We start from the raw sequence: 14,513 nt of genomic DNA, 5'->3' as shown, positions 1-14,513 counted from the left end.
ATAGTTGAGGCTGGGGCTATCCCAACGTTTAAGAAACAATTAGACAGGTACATGATTAGGACAGGTTTGGAGGGATATGGACCAAATGCAGGCAAGTTGGGACTAGTGTAGCTGGGACATGTTGGCCGGTGTGGGCAAGTTTGGCCGAAGGGCCTGTTTCCACACTGTATCACTCTATGACTCTCTATGACCCCAAGGCACACGTGCTCTCCATTTTCAAACTTGGCAAACATTATCACCCCTCAAATCTGCCTTCATCTCCCTTACGCCAGCTGGCAGAAGCTTGAGGTCCTCTCCAAGTTGCAGCAGGCCATGAACTGCTCATAACCTGAATAGTTGGCAAGTCAGAGAAGCCGTTGCGAACCAAGTTCCCAGACTGCAGATGATGCCAACAGCAGTTAGTAAATCCACCTGCTGATCTCCCAAACACTTGCTCATATGAACGGGTGATACATAAATCAGGTGTTTGTAACCTGGTGAAGACCTGTACTCTAAAATGTTAACGTAAAATACACTTTTACTCAGATGAGATGTTTCAATTGATTTAAAGCACAAAAGCACCACAATGCCTGCAGAATGACTGTAATTGCAAGTTACATTTGCATAAATGGATTTTGCGTTTGGATATTTTGTTTTCCCATAATTGAATCCGCTTTGTGGTTGCGTGACCATGGTGATTAATAATGTAACATTATCACTTTTGTTGCTCAGTAACAGAGAATTAAAGTCACCGCCAAGAAGGAAAGAATGCTGATAATGTGAAAGGAAAACATGAATGCTGGAATTGCATAATGTGAAGGCTCGCATCAGAAAGAGGAGGCTTAGTGGTGCGTTTTTTTTAGCAGCGTGATGGTCAAATATCACACAATCAAATTTCATGTCGCCATGGTCAAATGTTGCACGATGAAATCATTAGGAAAATGTTCAATCACAACCAGCAACCCCGGTTGGACACAAGATACAAAAGCTAAGATAACAGCCACTAACCAACATCTCCATAGTGCTCTTCTATCTTTGCAATTTGGAACTCCCAATGATTACTAAAGGGCCTGTCCCACGAGCATGCGACCTGCATGTGGCAAGTGCGACCAAACCGGAAGCGGTGGCCGCACGGAGGTCGAGTGGTCCCCGTACAGGGCCGGTCCAACCAGCATGCGCCTGCATGCGGCGAGCGAGACCAAACCGGAAGCGGGGGCCACGCGGAGGTCGAGTGAGTGACGTGAAGTTCGAGCGTGACGTACGGCATCAAGACGCTTCGTACGGTGTCAAGATGCTGCGTAAGGCGTAGAGACGCAGCGCACGCCCATTGAGGCGGTGCGTACGGCGTCGAGGCGGCTGCGGATCGGCAGGCCGTTGCCGCGCGGAATTTTTGAACATGGTCAGTTTTTCAGAGCCCCGCGCGATGTCGGGACCAGCTCCACACAACTCCATACGGCTCCGGCGATCGAAGTGGGACCGGCCCCGCGAGGCCGTATGGCTCAAGCGACCACGTTAGGTCGCGCTTGCCGCATGGAGTCGCATGCTCGTGGGACAGGCCCTTTACACCCATAATCAAGACCCCTATTCTTTCTATACGCAGACACGCTCGACGTACGTAAGCGTGAAGTCCCGTGGACCCTTGCGTAAGTCGGATATTACCCAAGTCGGAAACAGAAGTTCTACCGTGTAAACATAAATTCACTATTCGTGAGGAGACCGCGGGGGAGGTCCGGCGCCGAGATGTCAGTATGTGCAAGCTTATGCGAGTTGCCTATTATACAAGTCAGGGAGCGCCTGTATGGGTAGAACCCAGTAATATGTGTTGTACGCAAGGCCAAATGGATCAAGAAGAACAAAAATGCAGGCAGAAGGACACAAGGTGCTGGAGTAACTCAGCAGGTCAAGTAGCATCTCTGGAGAAGATGGATAGGTGACATTTTTGGTGAAGACCCTTCTTAAGCACTGCATGTCCTTTTGTGTATTAACCAGCATCTGCAGTGCCTTGTTTCTACAAAGATGTAGGCAGATTATGGAAAGATGTAAGAAGAACAGGGCAATTATTGTGGATGATTTTAACTTCCCCAATATTGACTGGAACTCCCCACCAGATGCTTAAGAAGGGGCATAATTTGTTAAGTGTATCCAGGAGGCTTTCTTGAAACAATAAGCAAATAGTTCAACGAGGGAAAGGACAGTACTAGAGCCTGTACTGGGAAATGAACCAGGCTAAGTGATTGAAGTTTCAGTGGGAAAGTCAGACTACAGTAAATTTTAAGATGGTTATAAATAGGAATTAGACTAGATCATTCCCTACAAATGCCGCTAATTTTAGCTGGTAGCCCGTGATGGTATTCAGGCCCTACCTCAATCACCTGGCATCTGCATGATTGGGTTGAGGTTCTAACTTGTTCAGGAATTCTCCCTGGACATCCCTGATAACTTTGCAGAGATCATACCAGGCCTTCAGAGAGCAGTAGGTGCCTGGAACGCATTGTTGAGGGAGGTGGTAGTAGCAGATGCTACAACAACAGATAAGAGGTTTTGAGACAAATGGGTATAGTCAGGGAGTGGAAGAATATGGGATTAGTTAGATTGATAATATCATCAGCACAGACATAGTGAGCTAAAGAACCTGTTCTTGCGCCATACTGTTAGTTTAGTTTAGAGATACAGCGTGGAAACAGGCCCTTCGGCCCACGCTGACCAACGATCACCCCTGCACTTGTTCAATGTTATCCTAGTTTCTCATCTTAAACACTGGAGGCAATTTACAGAGGCCAATATACCTACAAACCTGAACGTCTTTGGAATGTGGGTGGAAATCGATGCACCTGGAGAAAACACACACTGCCACAGGGAGAATGTACAAACTCTGTACCATGGTATCATAGTCATAATTTAAACTGGGTCTCTGGTACTGTAAGGCAGCAACTCTACCACTATGCTATGCTGTTTTATGTTCTCTTTTCAAGGTCTATGTATTCTATGGTGTACGGAACCATGCTTGTTCTGATCTTTTTGTGCTGCATGACAAGAAGCCATGAACTTGTTCAGGGAAATTAGATGGTTCTCCTATCAAGCCCGCAAAGCCAAAATGGGGGTATAAGGAAAGCTAAAACTGACCTCTCATCTACCTCATTGGAGACCATTGAACTTTCTTTAATTGGACTCTATTAAACCTCAATGTTATATCTTTGCACAAAATGTTGGACCCTTTATTTCTGCACTGTGGACAGCTTTATTGCATCGATGTTTTGTCTTTTTTTTAAACTGGATAACACGCAAACAAAAGCTTTTCACTGTATCTCAATACACGCGACAATAATAATAAATTAAACCAAACTAAAATATTCCTCAGCATAACTACCATATCGTTGCACTGCTTTTACAGAAATAAAATGGGAAAATTATACAATTAGCATTGCCAGCAGCTGACCTTAATTGAATGTTCACTTCGACAAGCTGCTGTGTAGCAGAAACTCAGATGGAAGTTAAAAGATGTTCAAATTGTGACCATCAGTGAACAATGGACATTCAATGGAGAGAACTAACTCCCGAAGTAAAACATCACCTTGGATATTCAAATGATGAGCAGCCACAGAATAAATATGACCACTCAATTCATCTCCAATTAATCTCTTTTTAAAATGGATGGTTTAATTTCCACGTTTAACGGTTGAATCGAATTACAGCCTTTCATTAACATATTAAGATCTTTAAGGCACATTAAGCTGCATATTGGGAAAGTGAAGGCTAATTAATTTACAGAAACTGCATATGAGTCTAACCATATCCCAACTTATAAACAAGAGCTTATTAATTTTCAGTGATAAACTGTCTGAGATCTGTAAGATACGATTAATGATTTATTTTTCTCTCTGCGAGTGATTACCCTGTCACAGCTCCCGAATCTAAGCATGATCTTCCCCAGGGAAGAGTCAAAACATACCCATCATAGCAAATGCAGCTGTGTAAAACTTTGGCTTTGTTAAAGTCAAATACTAGAGTTGTCACCTATTGTGAATGCCGGGCATTCAATCATCTGGATGACTTTAGTCTGTGATAATAATAGGATAAAGAGAAAGCTGTCAGTTTCACTGTTACCCTTGCGCTTCAGCGAGATCTGATCAATTGACCTAGCCACTGTTTGTTTAATGGGCAAAGCACCTCCGCGGTTTGAAACCTCTTTCTGTGCCCGCTGGTAGCTTTGCCCACCTTCAATAGAACACTGACCATGAAGACATTCCACAACTTGTGATGCACTTGTTTTTGAAGGATGAATGGCACCAAATAAATACAAAACATGATCCACTATTACCTGTTCAAAAACCAGCAGTTCCTCCTTAAATGATTACCTTGTACCTACATAATTGGGTGAAAGTTGAGGACTTGCATTTGGCAATGATGCAGTCAATAGGCAACAGACAATAGGTGCAGGAGAAGGCTATTCGGCATTCACTGTGATCATGGCTGATCATCCCCAATCAGTATCCCATTCCTGCCTTCTACCCATATCCCCTAACTCTGCTATCTTTAAGAGCCCTATCTAGTTCTCTCTTGAAAGTATCCAGAGAACCAGCCTCCACCGCCCTCTGAGGCAGAGAATTCCAGACTAACAACTGTGTGAAAAAGTGTTTCCTCATCTCCGTTCAAAATGGCTTACACCTTATTCTTAAACAGTGGCCCCTGGTTCTGGACTGCCCCAACATCGGGTTGCGTTGGGGGAATGAGTGAGTGGTGGAATATTGCGATGGGGGAATGGGGTACAATGGCTCCCACCTGGGGTAGGGAGGAAAGAGGGTTCATGGACAATGTTAACAAAGACAGGACTCCCAGTTCAATGAGAGATTTGTAACATTGTGGTAAGGAGAGGGAGGGAGTGGGGTAGGGGACAAGGAGAGGATTGTTGTTTAATGTTATTTAAACAGATAGAAGGAGATGAGGGGGGTAGGGAGAGGAGAGGGGTTATGGAGCTGTTAATCCTGGCTAAATTGGAGAGGCTAGGACTTCAAAATGGGATAAAAGCTTCAGGGCTGCAGGGAGATGTGGTCAATTTGGAATTGCTCTCTGCAGAACTGGGACAAGCTGCGAAGAGGTGCTAGTGTGTCTAGAGCTTAGATACAAATTGCAAGCAAAGAATAAGATAATCTGCAAACCCTGTCAATTAGGTGCAAAATGCATAGAATGGATTGGATGGCTGCAAACCAGACATACACCTTGTAAATAATTGTAAATAATGTTGCAGAGTTCGACTTTGCTTAGTGTTGATTGGATGAGGTATTGAGGCTTGCCTGGGTTTCAGATCAGGATAAATGTTTAAAAGTTGGCTTCCTTACGAAGTCAATTTTGAATACAATGTATTGAGCTGCTGTATTATTGGGTTTGGGGAATGTCTGTTATGTATGGGGCTAAACGATATCTGTAATTGGGTTATTATGAGACTTCCCCCATGTGGTTCGGCCCCTCGAGGTCTCGGGGCATAAACTGCGACAACGAGGTTCAGTGTCGATCTTCTGGGAGAGCACTTGGGACTGCGTGAACTTCTGGAGTGACTCTGTCTGAGCGAGGCCTAGAGGGCATGAATAGGCAGATAGGAGGATTGAACCTGGGGTGGGATAGGTACAGTAGTTGAACTGCAACGTAATTTTGTTAAAATAAAATTTAGTTGTTTCAAGTGCTTGATTCAGTGTTTTACTGAAACGAGACTGGGGGGGAAGCTAAAAATGACCAATTTACATTGGGGATCTCAAGGGTGTTGAGCTGTTTTGATCGAGACTGCAGAAATCGGGCCTACGGTGTGGTTCCCTCATTGATTTTCAGCACTTCTTCAGTCAGAGCAGATCGATCATTCACTTGGGAAAGGGTCTAATCGAAATCATTAGAACAGAGTCTAGCAAGCACGGGGGGGGAGGGGGAGGGGGGTGGTGGTCAGCACTCCTTTGGGTTAGAGGCCCATAAAACCAGGGTGGGGTTAGAGGCCCTGCTGGGGTTGGGTTAGAGGCCCTTTCCTGGATTAGAGGCCTAAAACTTTGGTCGTTGTTGGCAGACTGCAGCTGCTTTAACGAGAGCCAAACGCACTTCATCGGGCGAGGAGCGGCCCAGAGTTAGACTTGGTATCCAATTTGGTGGCGTGTTAAAATACAGGTCTTGCCATCGATCGGATCATTGCCGGGAGCACGAATTGAAAAGGTCGCTCTGGAAATCGGCATCGATAACTCACAGCACGAAGGTGTCCAGCAGAGATCCTCGGTACCCAGCTGAGATCCTCGGTGCCCAGCAGAGAGGAGTGTCTGTGTGTAGGTATGAGTCTCTCCCTGAAGTGATGGATGAAGAACCTCGAGAAGGTACTGGGCTTGGATGGACAGAGTATAGATTGGCCGGAATACTCCAGTCCGTTTCAGAATTCAACTGGGCAATTTTAGTTGACATCAGTTCCTCCTGCTGGTCACTTGTTTTTGGGGAGCTACATTACCTTTTGCTGTCTTCTTCCCATTCATAAGGGGTCTGTGCATTCTTTTACCTCACTCCCCAGATAGTCTCTCATTGATATACTGCCCTGCCCCTGTAAGATATTTGGGAAGGCCAGCAGGCAGAGCAATATGCTCCTCAGTATCTCCACTCCCTAGTAACTGAAACTACTATCAGAAAGGAAGAAGAAAAGGACCTTACCCTAGTGCCCAACTTTCTCTAGCTATTGGAGAAAGAAAAGGAAGGAGAATAAAGGAAACTTTAATTATCTATGAAAGAAACAACACCGACAACTTATAACAACTTCTGGGACAAGCCCCACTTTAAAGAACTGACTTCAAATAAAAAAATATTCTTCTGTGGTTTGGAATAAAATACCTGAATTGTGTCTAAATTATGGGTATTAGAAATAAATTTATAAATTTTGGATTCGGTCTCGAAATTGTATGGTGATGAATTGGAGGGACTTTGAATTTGAGATTTGGAATAGACTTGTGGAATCTGACAGGAATAATTGGAGCTTGATTATTAACTGACATTGATATTATCCACAGAAAGGAAGACAAAGATGGAAAGGATTGTTCAAAGGGCATCAAGAAGGATGGAATTTGGGAAGATCTGGTAACATGGAATTACTTAGGGAATATGAATTGAAATTAGAATTGGGATTAAAATTGGAAATAAATTTGAAAATTAAAATGGGAATTGAAATTGAAATTGGAGTTGGAGTTGGAAATGGTCAAAAGAGGACCTGTGAGCAGCAGGACTTCCCTTTAAGAGACCGGACCAAGGAATTATTCAGTAGTTAAGAACTAGTACCAGCGAGAACCCCTAGACAAAGAACGAAGCCAATAGAATAAACGCAAGAACCCCTAGACAGAGAATGAAGCCAACATAGTAAAGAGCTAACATAGTAAAGAGCTAACATAGTAGGGAATCAACATAGTAATGAGTTACCACAGTGAGGAGTGCATACATAAATAAGAAGAGGTACTGGACGAAAGACTTAGTAAAATGTAGGGAGAAACTTGAATTGTATTGAGAATAGCAGAGCCGATGCATATTTGCCCGATAGATTTGAATTGTTTAACCCTTGATGGTAAAGCGGCTTCTATTATCAAGGTGGAAAGAAATTGTCCCTGGATTTGGCATTCTCACCCAGAAGGTGGGCAGGGTCTAGAATTCAGAAACAGAAACTCTCAATACATGTAAACAGCATTTAGACATGAAGGTTTGGGATGTGCAGGGATACAGTCCTAGTGCTGGAAGGTGGGATTATCATGTAGCTGTTTTTTGACTGGCATCAGCACAATGGGCTAAATGGCATTCTTTGTGTTGTGACTCTTCTATGATACTTTGTCCTTGTACATACAGGAGGGATTGCTGGATCTAGTTACAAAGGCAAAATTGATTATGAAGATGAGCTAATTATATGTTGATCATAATTCAATGAGATTTAAGGATCAAATAGAAAAAAGAATGGTTTATTCAAAAGTCGAAAGGAGAGCAGATGTAGGCAGATACGGGCTAAGCTAGATAGGGGAAGTGAAAAGTGGAATTAGCTCATGGAATTACAGATCCAATGGGTAAATATTTTAAAGCTTATTGTGGAAACACAGAATAAATCAATAACATTGATTTAATTCTATTGAGAAACAAAAGAGGCTGGAAAGTTAACATATTGATCAAGATGGAATAAGAGGAGAAAATGTTATGGAAAAATTAAAATATTCCTTAAGATACAATGAGGTGAATTGAGTGGTTAGTGCACGAGAAAAAATGAGAGAATCGCATAAATATGAATCCATTTTATGTTGTTTTAAATTAATAAATATGCAGGAACATCTTACCTTTTCCCCTCCTGGACCGGAGTCACCTTTATCTCCTTTCTGGGGAACACTCCAAGCTGCTCCCTAATTAATAGAATAGAAAATAGTTAACTATCAATTTGATAAAAATGAAGACAGATAATTCTGGGAATGAACAGCAGTTTGTACAGTAATCAGAAAGAAGCTATAGTCTTGTGCACTTCATCAGCAAAGGTAAACATGTGTAATATTCCTTTCTTAATTGTCATTGGCAATGCAGGTTAGATTCTCATTAATCCCATTTACTGCCTGTGCCTATTGCATTTTCCACCATAAATTGTACTAAAAGCAACTTTGTGTCCTCACTCTCCCTTGTGCCCTTGATCTGAACTGGGTAAGCCATATATCATTTGACCACTACGTGCGATGTGCTACTACCTAAAGCATCAGGAAGTTGGTTTGAGTCTAGAAATGTACAACTAAACCAGGCGCACAAAGTTTCATGTATTGACATTGTTCACTGATGTCCTGTAATCTGATGTGCTACATGGGCAGTGTCCACATGAAAACAAAGATCTTCCGTCCCTCATGATGATTTAACATTGTAGAATCAAAGAACTACAGATGCTGGTTACAAAATTAGACACAAAGTACTAGAGTAAACTTTGTCAGGCAGCATCTCTGGAGAACATGGATAGGTGACATTTCAGGTCAGACTGATTGTAATAGACATCAGACATAGACAATGTCTGACAATGTATGGACAGATTATCGATTGACGTCTACGACAAACCCATCAACTCCCACCATTATCTGGACTGTGATTCCTGCCACTCTGCCTCTTGCAAATACACTATCTCCTACTCTCAATTTCTCCGTCTCCACTACATCTGCACACAAGATGTGTTATCCATCTGCACTCTTTCTTTAGCAAAGTGGTTTCCCCCACTGCTGTCATAGATGGGTCCTTCATGCTCATCTCTTCTGTGTCCTATAATTGTATTCTTGCACCCCATCCCCCCCAGATGACAATAGACAATAGGTGCAGGAGTAGGCCATTCGGCCCTTCGAGCCAGCACCGCCATTCAATGTGATCATGGCTGATTATCCACAATCAGTATCCCGACTCAACTATCTTTAAGAGCCCTATCTAACAACTCTCTGTGAAAAAGCGTTTCCTCATCTCTGTTCTAAATGGCATACCCCTTATTCTTAAACTGTAGCCCCTGGTTCTGGACTCCCCCAACATCGGGAACATGTTTCCTGCCTCTAGCATATCCAAACCTTTAATAATCTTGTATGTTTCAATAAGATCCCCTCTCATCCCTCTAAATTCCAGAGTATACAAGCCCAGCTGCTCCTTTCTCTCAGCATATGACATTCATGCCATCCTGGAAATTAACCTTGTGAGCCTACGCTGCACTCCCTCAATAGCAAGAATGTCCTTCCTCAAATTTGGATGCCAAAACTGCACACGATATTCCAGGTGTGGTCTCACTAGGGCCCTGTACAACTGCAGAAGGACCTCTTTGCTCCTATACTCAACTCCTCTTGTTATGAAGGCCAACATCCATTCGCCTTCTTCACTGACTGCAGTATCTGCATGCTTACTTTCATTGACTGATGAACAAGGACTCCCAGATCCTGTTGTACTTCCCCTTTTCCCAACTTGACACTATTTAGATAATAATCTGCTTTCCTGTTTTGCTACCAAAGTGGATAACCTCACATGTATCCACATTTAACAGCATCTGCCATGCATCTGCCCACTCACCCAACCTGTCCAAGTCGCCCTGCATTCTCAGAGCATCCTCCTCACAGTTCATAATGCCACCTAGCTTTGTGTCATCTGCAAATTTGCAAATGTTACTTTGAATCCCTTCTTCTAAATCATTGATGTATATTGTAAATAGCTATGGTCCCAGCACCAAGCCTTGCGGTACCCCACTAGTCACTGCCTGCCATTCTGAAAGGGACCCGTTAATCCCTACTCTTTGTGTCCTGTCTGCCAACCAATTTTCTATTCATGTCAGCAATCTACCCCCAATACCATGTGTCCTAATTTTGTCCACTAATCTCCTATGTGGGACCTTATCAAGTGCTTTCTGAAAGACCAGGTACACTACATCCACTGACACTCCCTTGTCCATTTTCCTAGTTACATCCCCAAAAAATTCCAGAAGATTAGTCAAGCATGATTTCCCCTTCGTAAATCCACACTGACTCGGACCGATCCTGTTACTGCTATCTAAATGTGCCGCTATTTCATCTTTTATAATAAAGGCCATTGATTCCAGCACCTTCCCCACCACCGATGTCAGACTAACTGGTCTATAACTCCCTGTTTTCTCTCTCCCACCTTTCTTAAAAAGTGGGATAACATTAGCTACCCTCCAATCTACAGGAACTGATCCTGAGTCTATAGAACATTGGAAAATGATCACCAATGCATCCACGATTTCTGGAGCCACTTCATTAAGTGCCCTGGGATGCAGACCCTCAGGCCCTGGGAATTTATCAGCCTTCAGTCCCATCAGTCTACCCAACACCATGGAACAAAGAAAAGTTCCCTGGTCCTTACCTTTCACACAACCAACCTCCGCATCCAACACATCATTCTCTGATATTTTCACAACCTACTATAGGATCCCACCACCCGTCACATCTTCCCATCCCCACCTTCTTTCCGCCTTCCGCAAAGACAGCTCCCTCTGCAATTCCTTGATTCGCTCATCCCACCCCACCTCTTTCCCCTGCAAATGCAGGAGATGTAATGCATGTACCTATATCCCTCTCTCACTTCAATTTCCTTTAGCGATGCTGCCAGTCCAGATTAGTTACTCGAGCATTTTGTGTCTATCTTCGGAGAAGACTGTAGAACTAGAGGGCATGGGTTTATGGTGAGAGGAAGGAAATTTAAAGGAGGTCTAAGAGATATGTTGTCCCCATACAAAAGGTGGAGGTTATTGGGAACAACCAGCCAGAAATAATTGCAACATTCAAATAGGGACTTAAACAGACACTTAGATGGGAAAGACATAGAGGGATATGGGCTTAATGCAGTCAAATGAGATTACAGTAGGTAGGTGTCACCATTGGCAAGGATGAGGTGGGCTGAAAGGGCCTATTTTGTGCTGTACAATTCTGCGATCTATGCGAACACCAGAGTAATTATGTAACAGGAGACATTGTGGGTCAAACCCAAGCTCCAGTTCTTAATTTATTAAACTAACCATCACTTTTGCCCATTACTTAAAACAACAGATACGTGATACAACTTTGCCAGGTTTGAAACAGTATACTCCATAAATTCAAGTCGAAATTCCACTGGTTTTAAAACTGCAATATTATCAATAGAAACAGTGCTTTTTAAATTCAGTGTGAAAAACTGCTGAAATTTTAATGTGAACACATGCTCATTTCACAAATGAAAATCAACAAAACTAAATACAAACATTGATATATTTCTGTTGCTACAATTGTATTAAGTAACATAGATAATTGGTTATGCACCCTGCTGAAAATAGCACCTGCCGTTGATGCCTTTGCTTAATCTATTCATGCTTATAACTTTCTCCTTTTACTGAGAATGGTATAGAACAATCCAGGAAGATAAGAATATCTATGTTATATCTGAACAAATTAACATAGAAAGAGTTGATAAACACAAAATGCTGGAGTAACTCAGTGGTTCTGAAGAAGGGTTCCCACGCGAAATGTCACCTATTCTCCAGAGATGCTGCCTGACTCACTGAGTTACTCCAGCATTTTGTGCCTATCTTTGGTATAAGCATGCCATGATTATATTGAAAGGCGGTGCTGGCTCGACGGTCCAAATGGCCTACTCCTGCACCTATTTTTCTATGTTTCTATAAAACGGCATCAGCAGTTCTTTGTTTCTATAGAAAGAATTGAGTTGGCCAATGGCATCTTTGGGCGTACAGTCGAAAATACTTCATCATGGGACAATATAATTCTCTAAACAATGGTTATTTATCTGATCAAATCAACAACTGAAAAAGTAATGCTCTAAAAGTGGAAGGAAAAAACAATTAGAGGGAGTGTCAACCCATTCGGACGGATTGATCATGAAGTAGTTCACAACTCAGAATACCTTCAAGTGCCTGATCGTAAATGAAATTTAAAGTGTAGTCATTCCTACAAGGATTCAGTGCTCAAGGGTTTCACCTGGACAACTTGGCTTCTAAACCTATCATTGATCAACACATGGACATAACAGCCAAAGAGATACATTTTGATTGCTTGACATCACGGCAGCATTCAGCACAATGTGGCATAAAAGGGCCCTGGTAAAACTGAAGTCAATGGGTGTCAAGACCACAAGAAAATAGGGGAAAAGGTAAGCCTCTCAAGCCTGCCCCAAATATTCAAATGATCAGGCCATTTCTACGCAGGCCTCCTCTTCTGTACCAGTTCCCCATAGTCCTTAACTCCCTGATCTTTCAAAAATGTTTCTGCCTCCACCTGAAATACATCTAATGATCTGACACCCACAACCTTCTGGGATAGAGAATTCCACAGATTCACCACACTGTGTAAAGAAATTTCCACAGCCTCCATTTTAAATAACCACCCCCTTATCTTGGAACTATGTCTATTTGTTTGAGACTCTAAAAGTTGTTAACCCTCCAATACCATGCACAAAAGGTGTTGGGGTGGGGGTGGGGTACAACTAATATCTCAGATTAATGAGAAGATTTTGGTGAGACATCAAACTGGAGAGCTGAATTCTCTCAGGGTGGGCATACAAAATCGCATTTTGCTACTTCTGGATAAAGGATAGCAACCCTAAGTGGTCAGACCAATAAATATCCCCAACAACATAGAAAATGTTCAGATTTGTCATTTTTTTGCTCTTTATTGGCTGCTGTTTCCTACTACAGAACAGTAACTAAAGTAAATGTTTCATTCACTGTAAATGCTGTGGAATAACCTATCCATTAGACTAGGTCTTAAACAACTGTAAGTCCCCTTCTTATGTAGAGATTTCTATGTTGGACAGGGAACAGCTTAGAATCTCACCGGGAGAGAATCAGCATCAATAGGACAACATTCAGGTCTTGGCAAAGCCACAAGATTAGTGTGCTTAAACCATTATAACCATATAACAATTACAGCACGGAAACAGGCCATCTCGGCCCTACAAGTCCGTGCTGAACAATTATTTTCCCTTAGTCCCACCTGCCTGCACTCATACCATAACCCTCCATTCCCTTCTCATCCATATGCCTATCCAATTTATTTTTAAATGATACCATCGAACCTGCCTCCACCACTTCCGCTGGAAGCTCATTCCACACCGCTACCACTCTCTGAGTAAAGAAGTTCCCCCTCATGTTACCCCTAAACTTATGTCCCTTAATTCTGAAGTCATGTCCTCTTGTTTGAATCTTCCCTATTCTCAAAGGGAAAAGCTTGTCCACATCAACTCTGTCTATCCCTCTCATCATTTTAAAGACCTCTATCAAGTCCCCCCTTAACATTCTGCACTCCAGAGAATAAAGACCTAACTTATTCAACCTTTCTCTGTAACTTTGTTGTTGAAACCCAGGCAACATTCTAGTAAATCTCCTCTGTACTCTCTCTATTTTGTTGACATCCTTCCTATAAATGGGCGACCAAAATTGTACACCATACTCCAGATTTGGTCTCACCAATGCCTTGTACAATTTTAACATTACATCCCAGCTTCTATACTCAATGCTCTGATTTAGAAAGGCTAGCATACCAAAAGCTTTCTTTACCACCCTATCTATACGAGATTCCACCTTCAAGGAACTATGCACGGTTATTCCCAGATCCCTCTGTTCAACTGTATTCTTCAATTCCCTACCATTTACCATGTACGTCCTATTTTGATTTGTCCTGCCAAGGTGTAGCACCTCACATTTATCAGCATTAAACTCCATCTGCCATCTTTCAGCCCATTCTTCCAAATGGCCTAAATCACTCTGTAGACTTTGGAAATCCTCTTCATTATCCACAACACCCCCTATCTTGGTATCATCTGCATACTTACTAATCCAATTTACCACACCTTCGTCCAGATCATTGATGTACATGACAAACAACAAAGGACCCAACACAGATCCCTGAGGCACCCCACTAGTCACCTGCCTCCAACCCGACAAACAGCGATCCACCATTACCCTCTGGCGATTCCCATTCAGCCACTGTTGAATCCACCTTGCTACTCCTGCATTTATACCCAACAGTTGAACCTTCTTAACCAATCTT

General features: G+C 42.6%; 1 protein-coding gene across 1 annotated transcript in view; it reads right to left on the bottom strand.

The window, feature by feature from the left end:
• Window positions 1-14,513, bottom strand: part of col19a1 (collagen type XIX alpha 1 chain) — a 344,957-nt gene that overhangs the window by 235,798 nt on the left and 94,646 nt on the right. Inside the window, exon 9 of the mRNA XM_033021894.1 lies at window positions 8,298-8,360. Coding sequence (XP_032877785.1) covers window positions 8,298-8,360 — 63 coding nt within the window. The remainder of the gene's footprint in view (window positions 1-8,297; window positions 8,361-14,513) is intronic.

This window comes from Amblyraja radiata, chromosome 5, assembly GCF_010909765.2.
Source record: "Amblyraja radiata isolate CabotCenter1 chromosome 5, sAmbRad1.1.pri, whole genome shotgun sequence".
NCBI lineage: Eukaryota > Metazoa > Chordata > Chondrichthyes > Rajiformes > Rajidae > Amblyraja > Amblyraja radiata.
The sequence above is the reverse complement of the archived record's forward strand: the minus strand, read 5'-3'. Positions and strand labels throughout refer to the sequence as shown.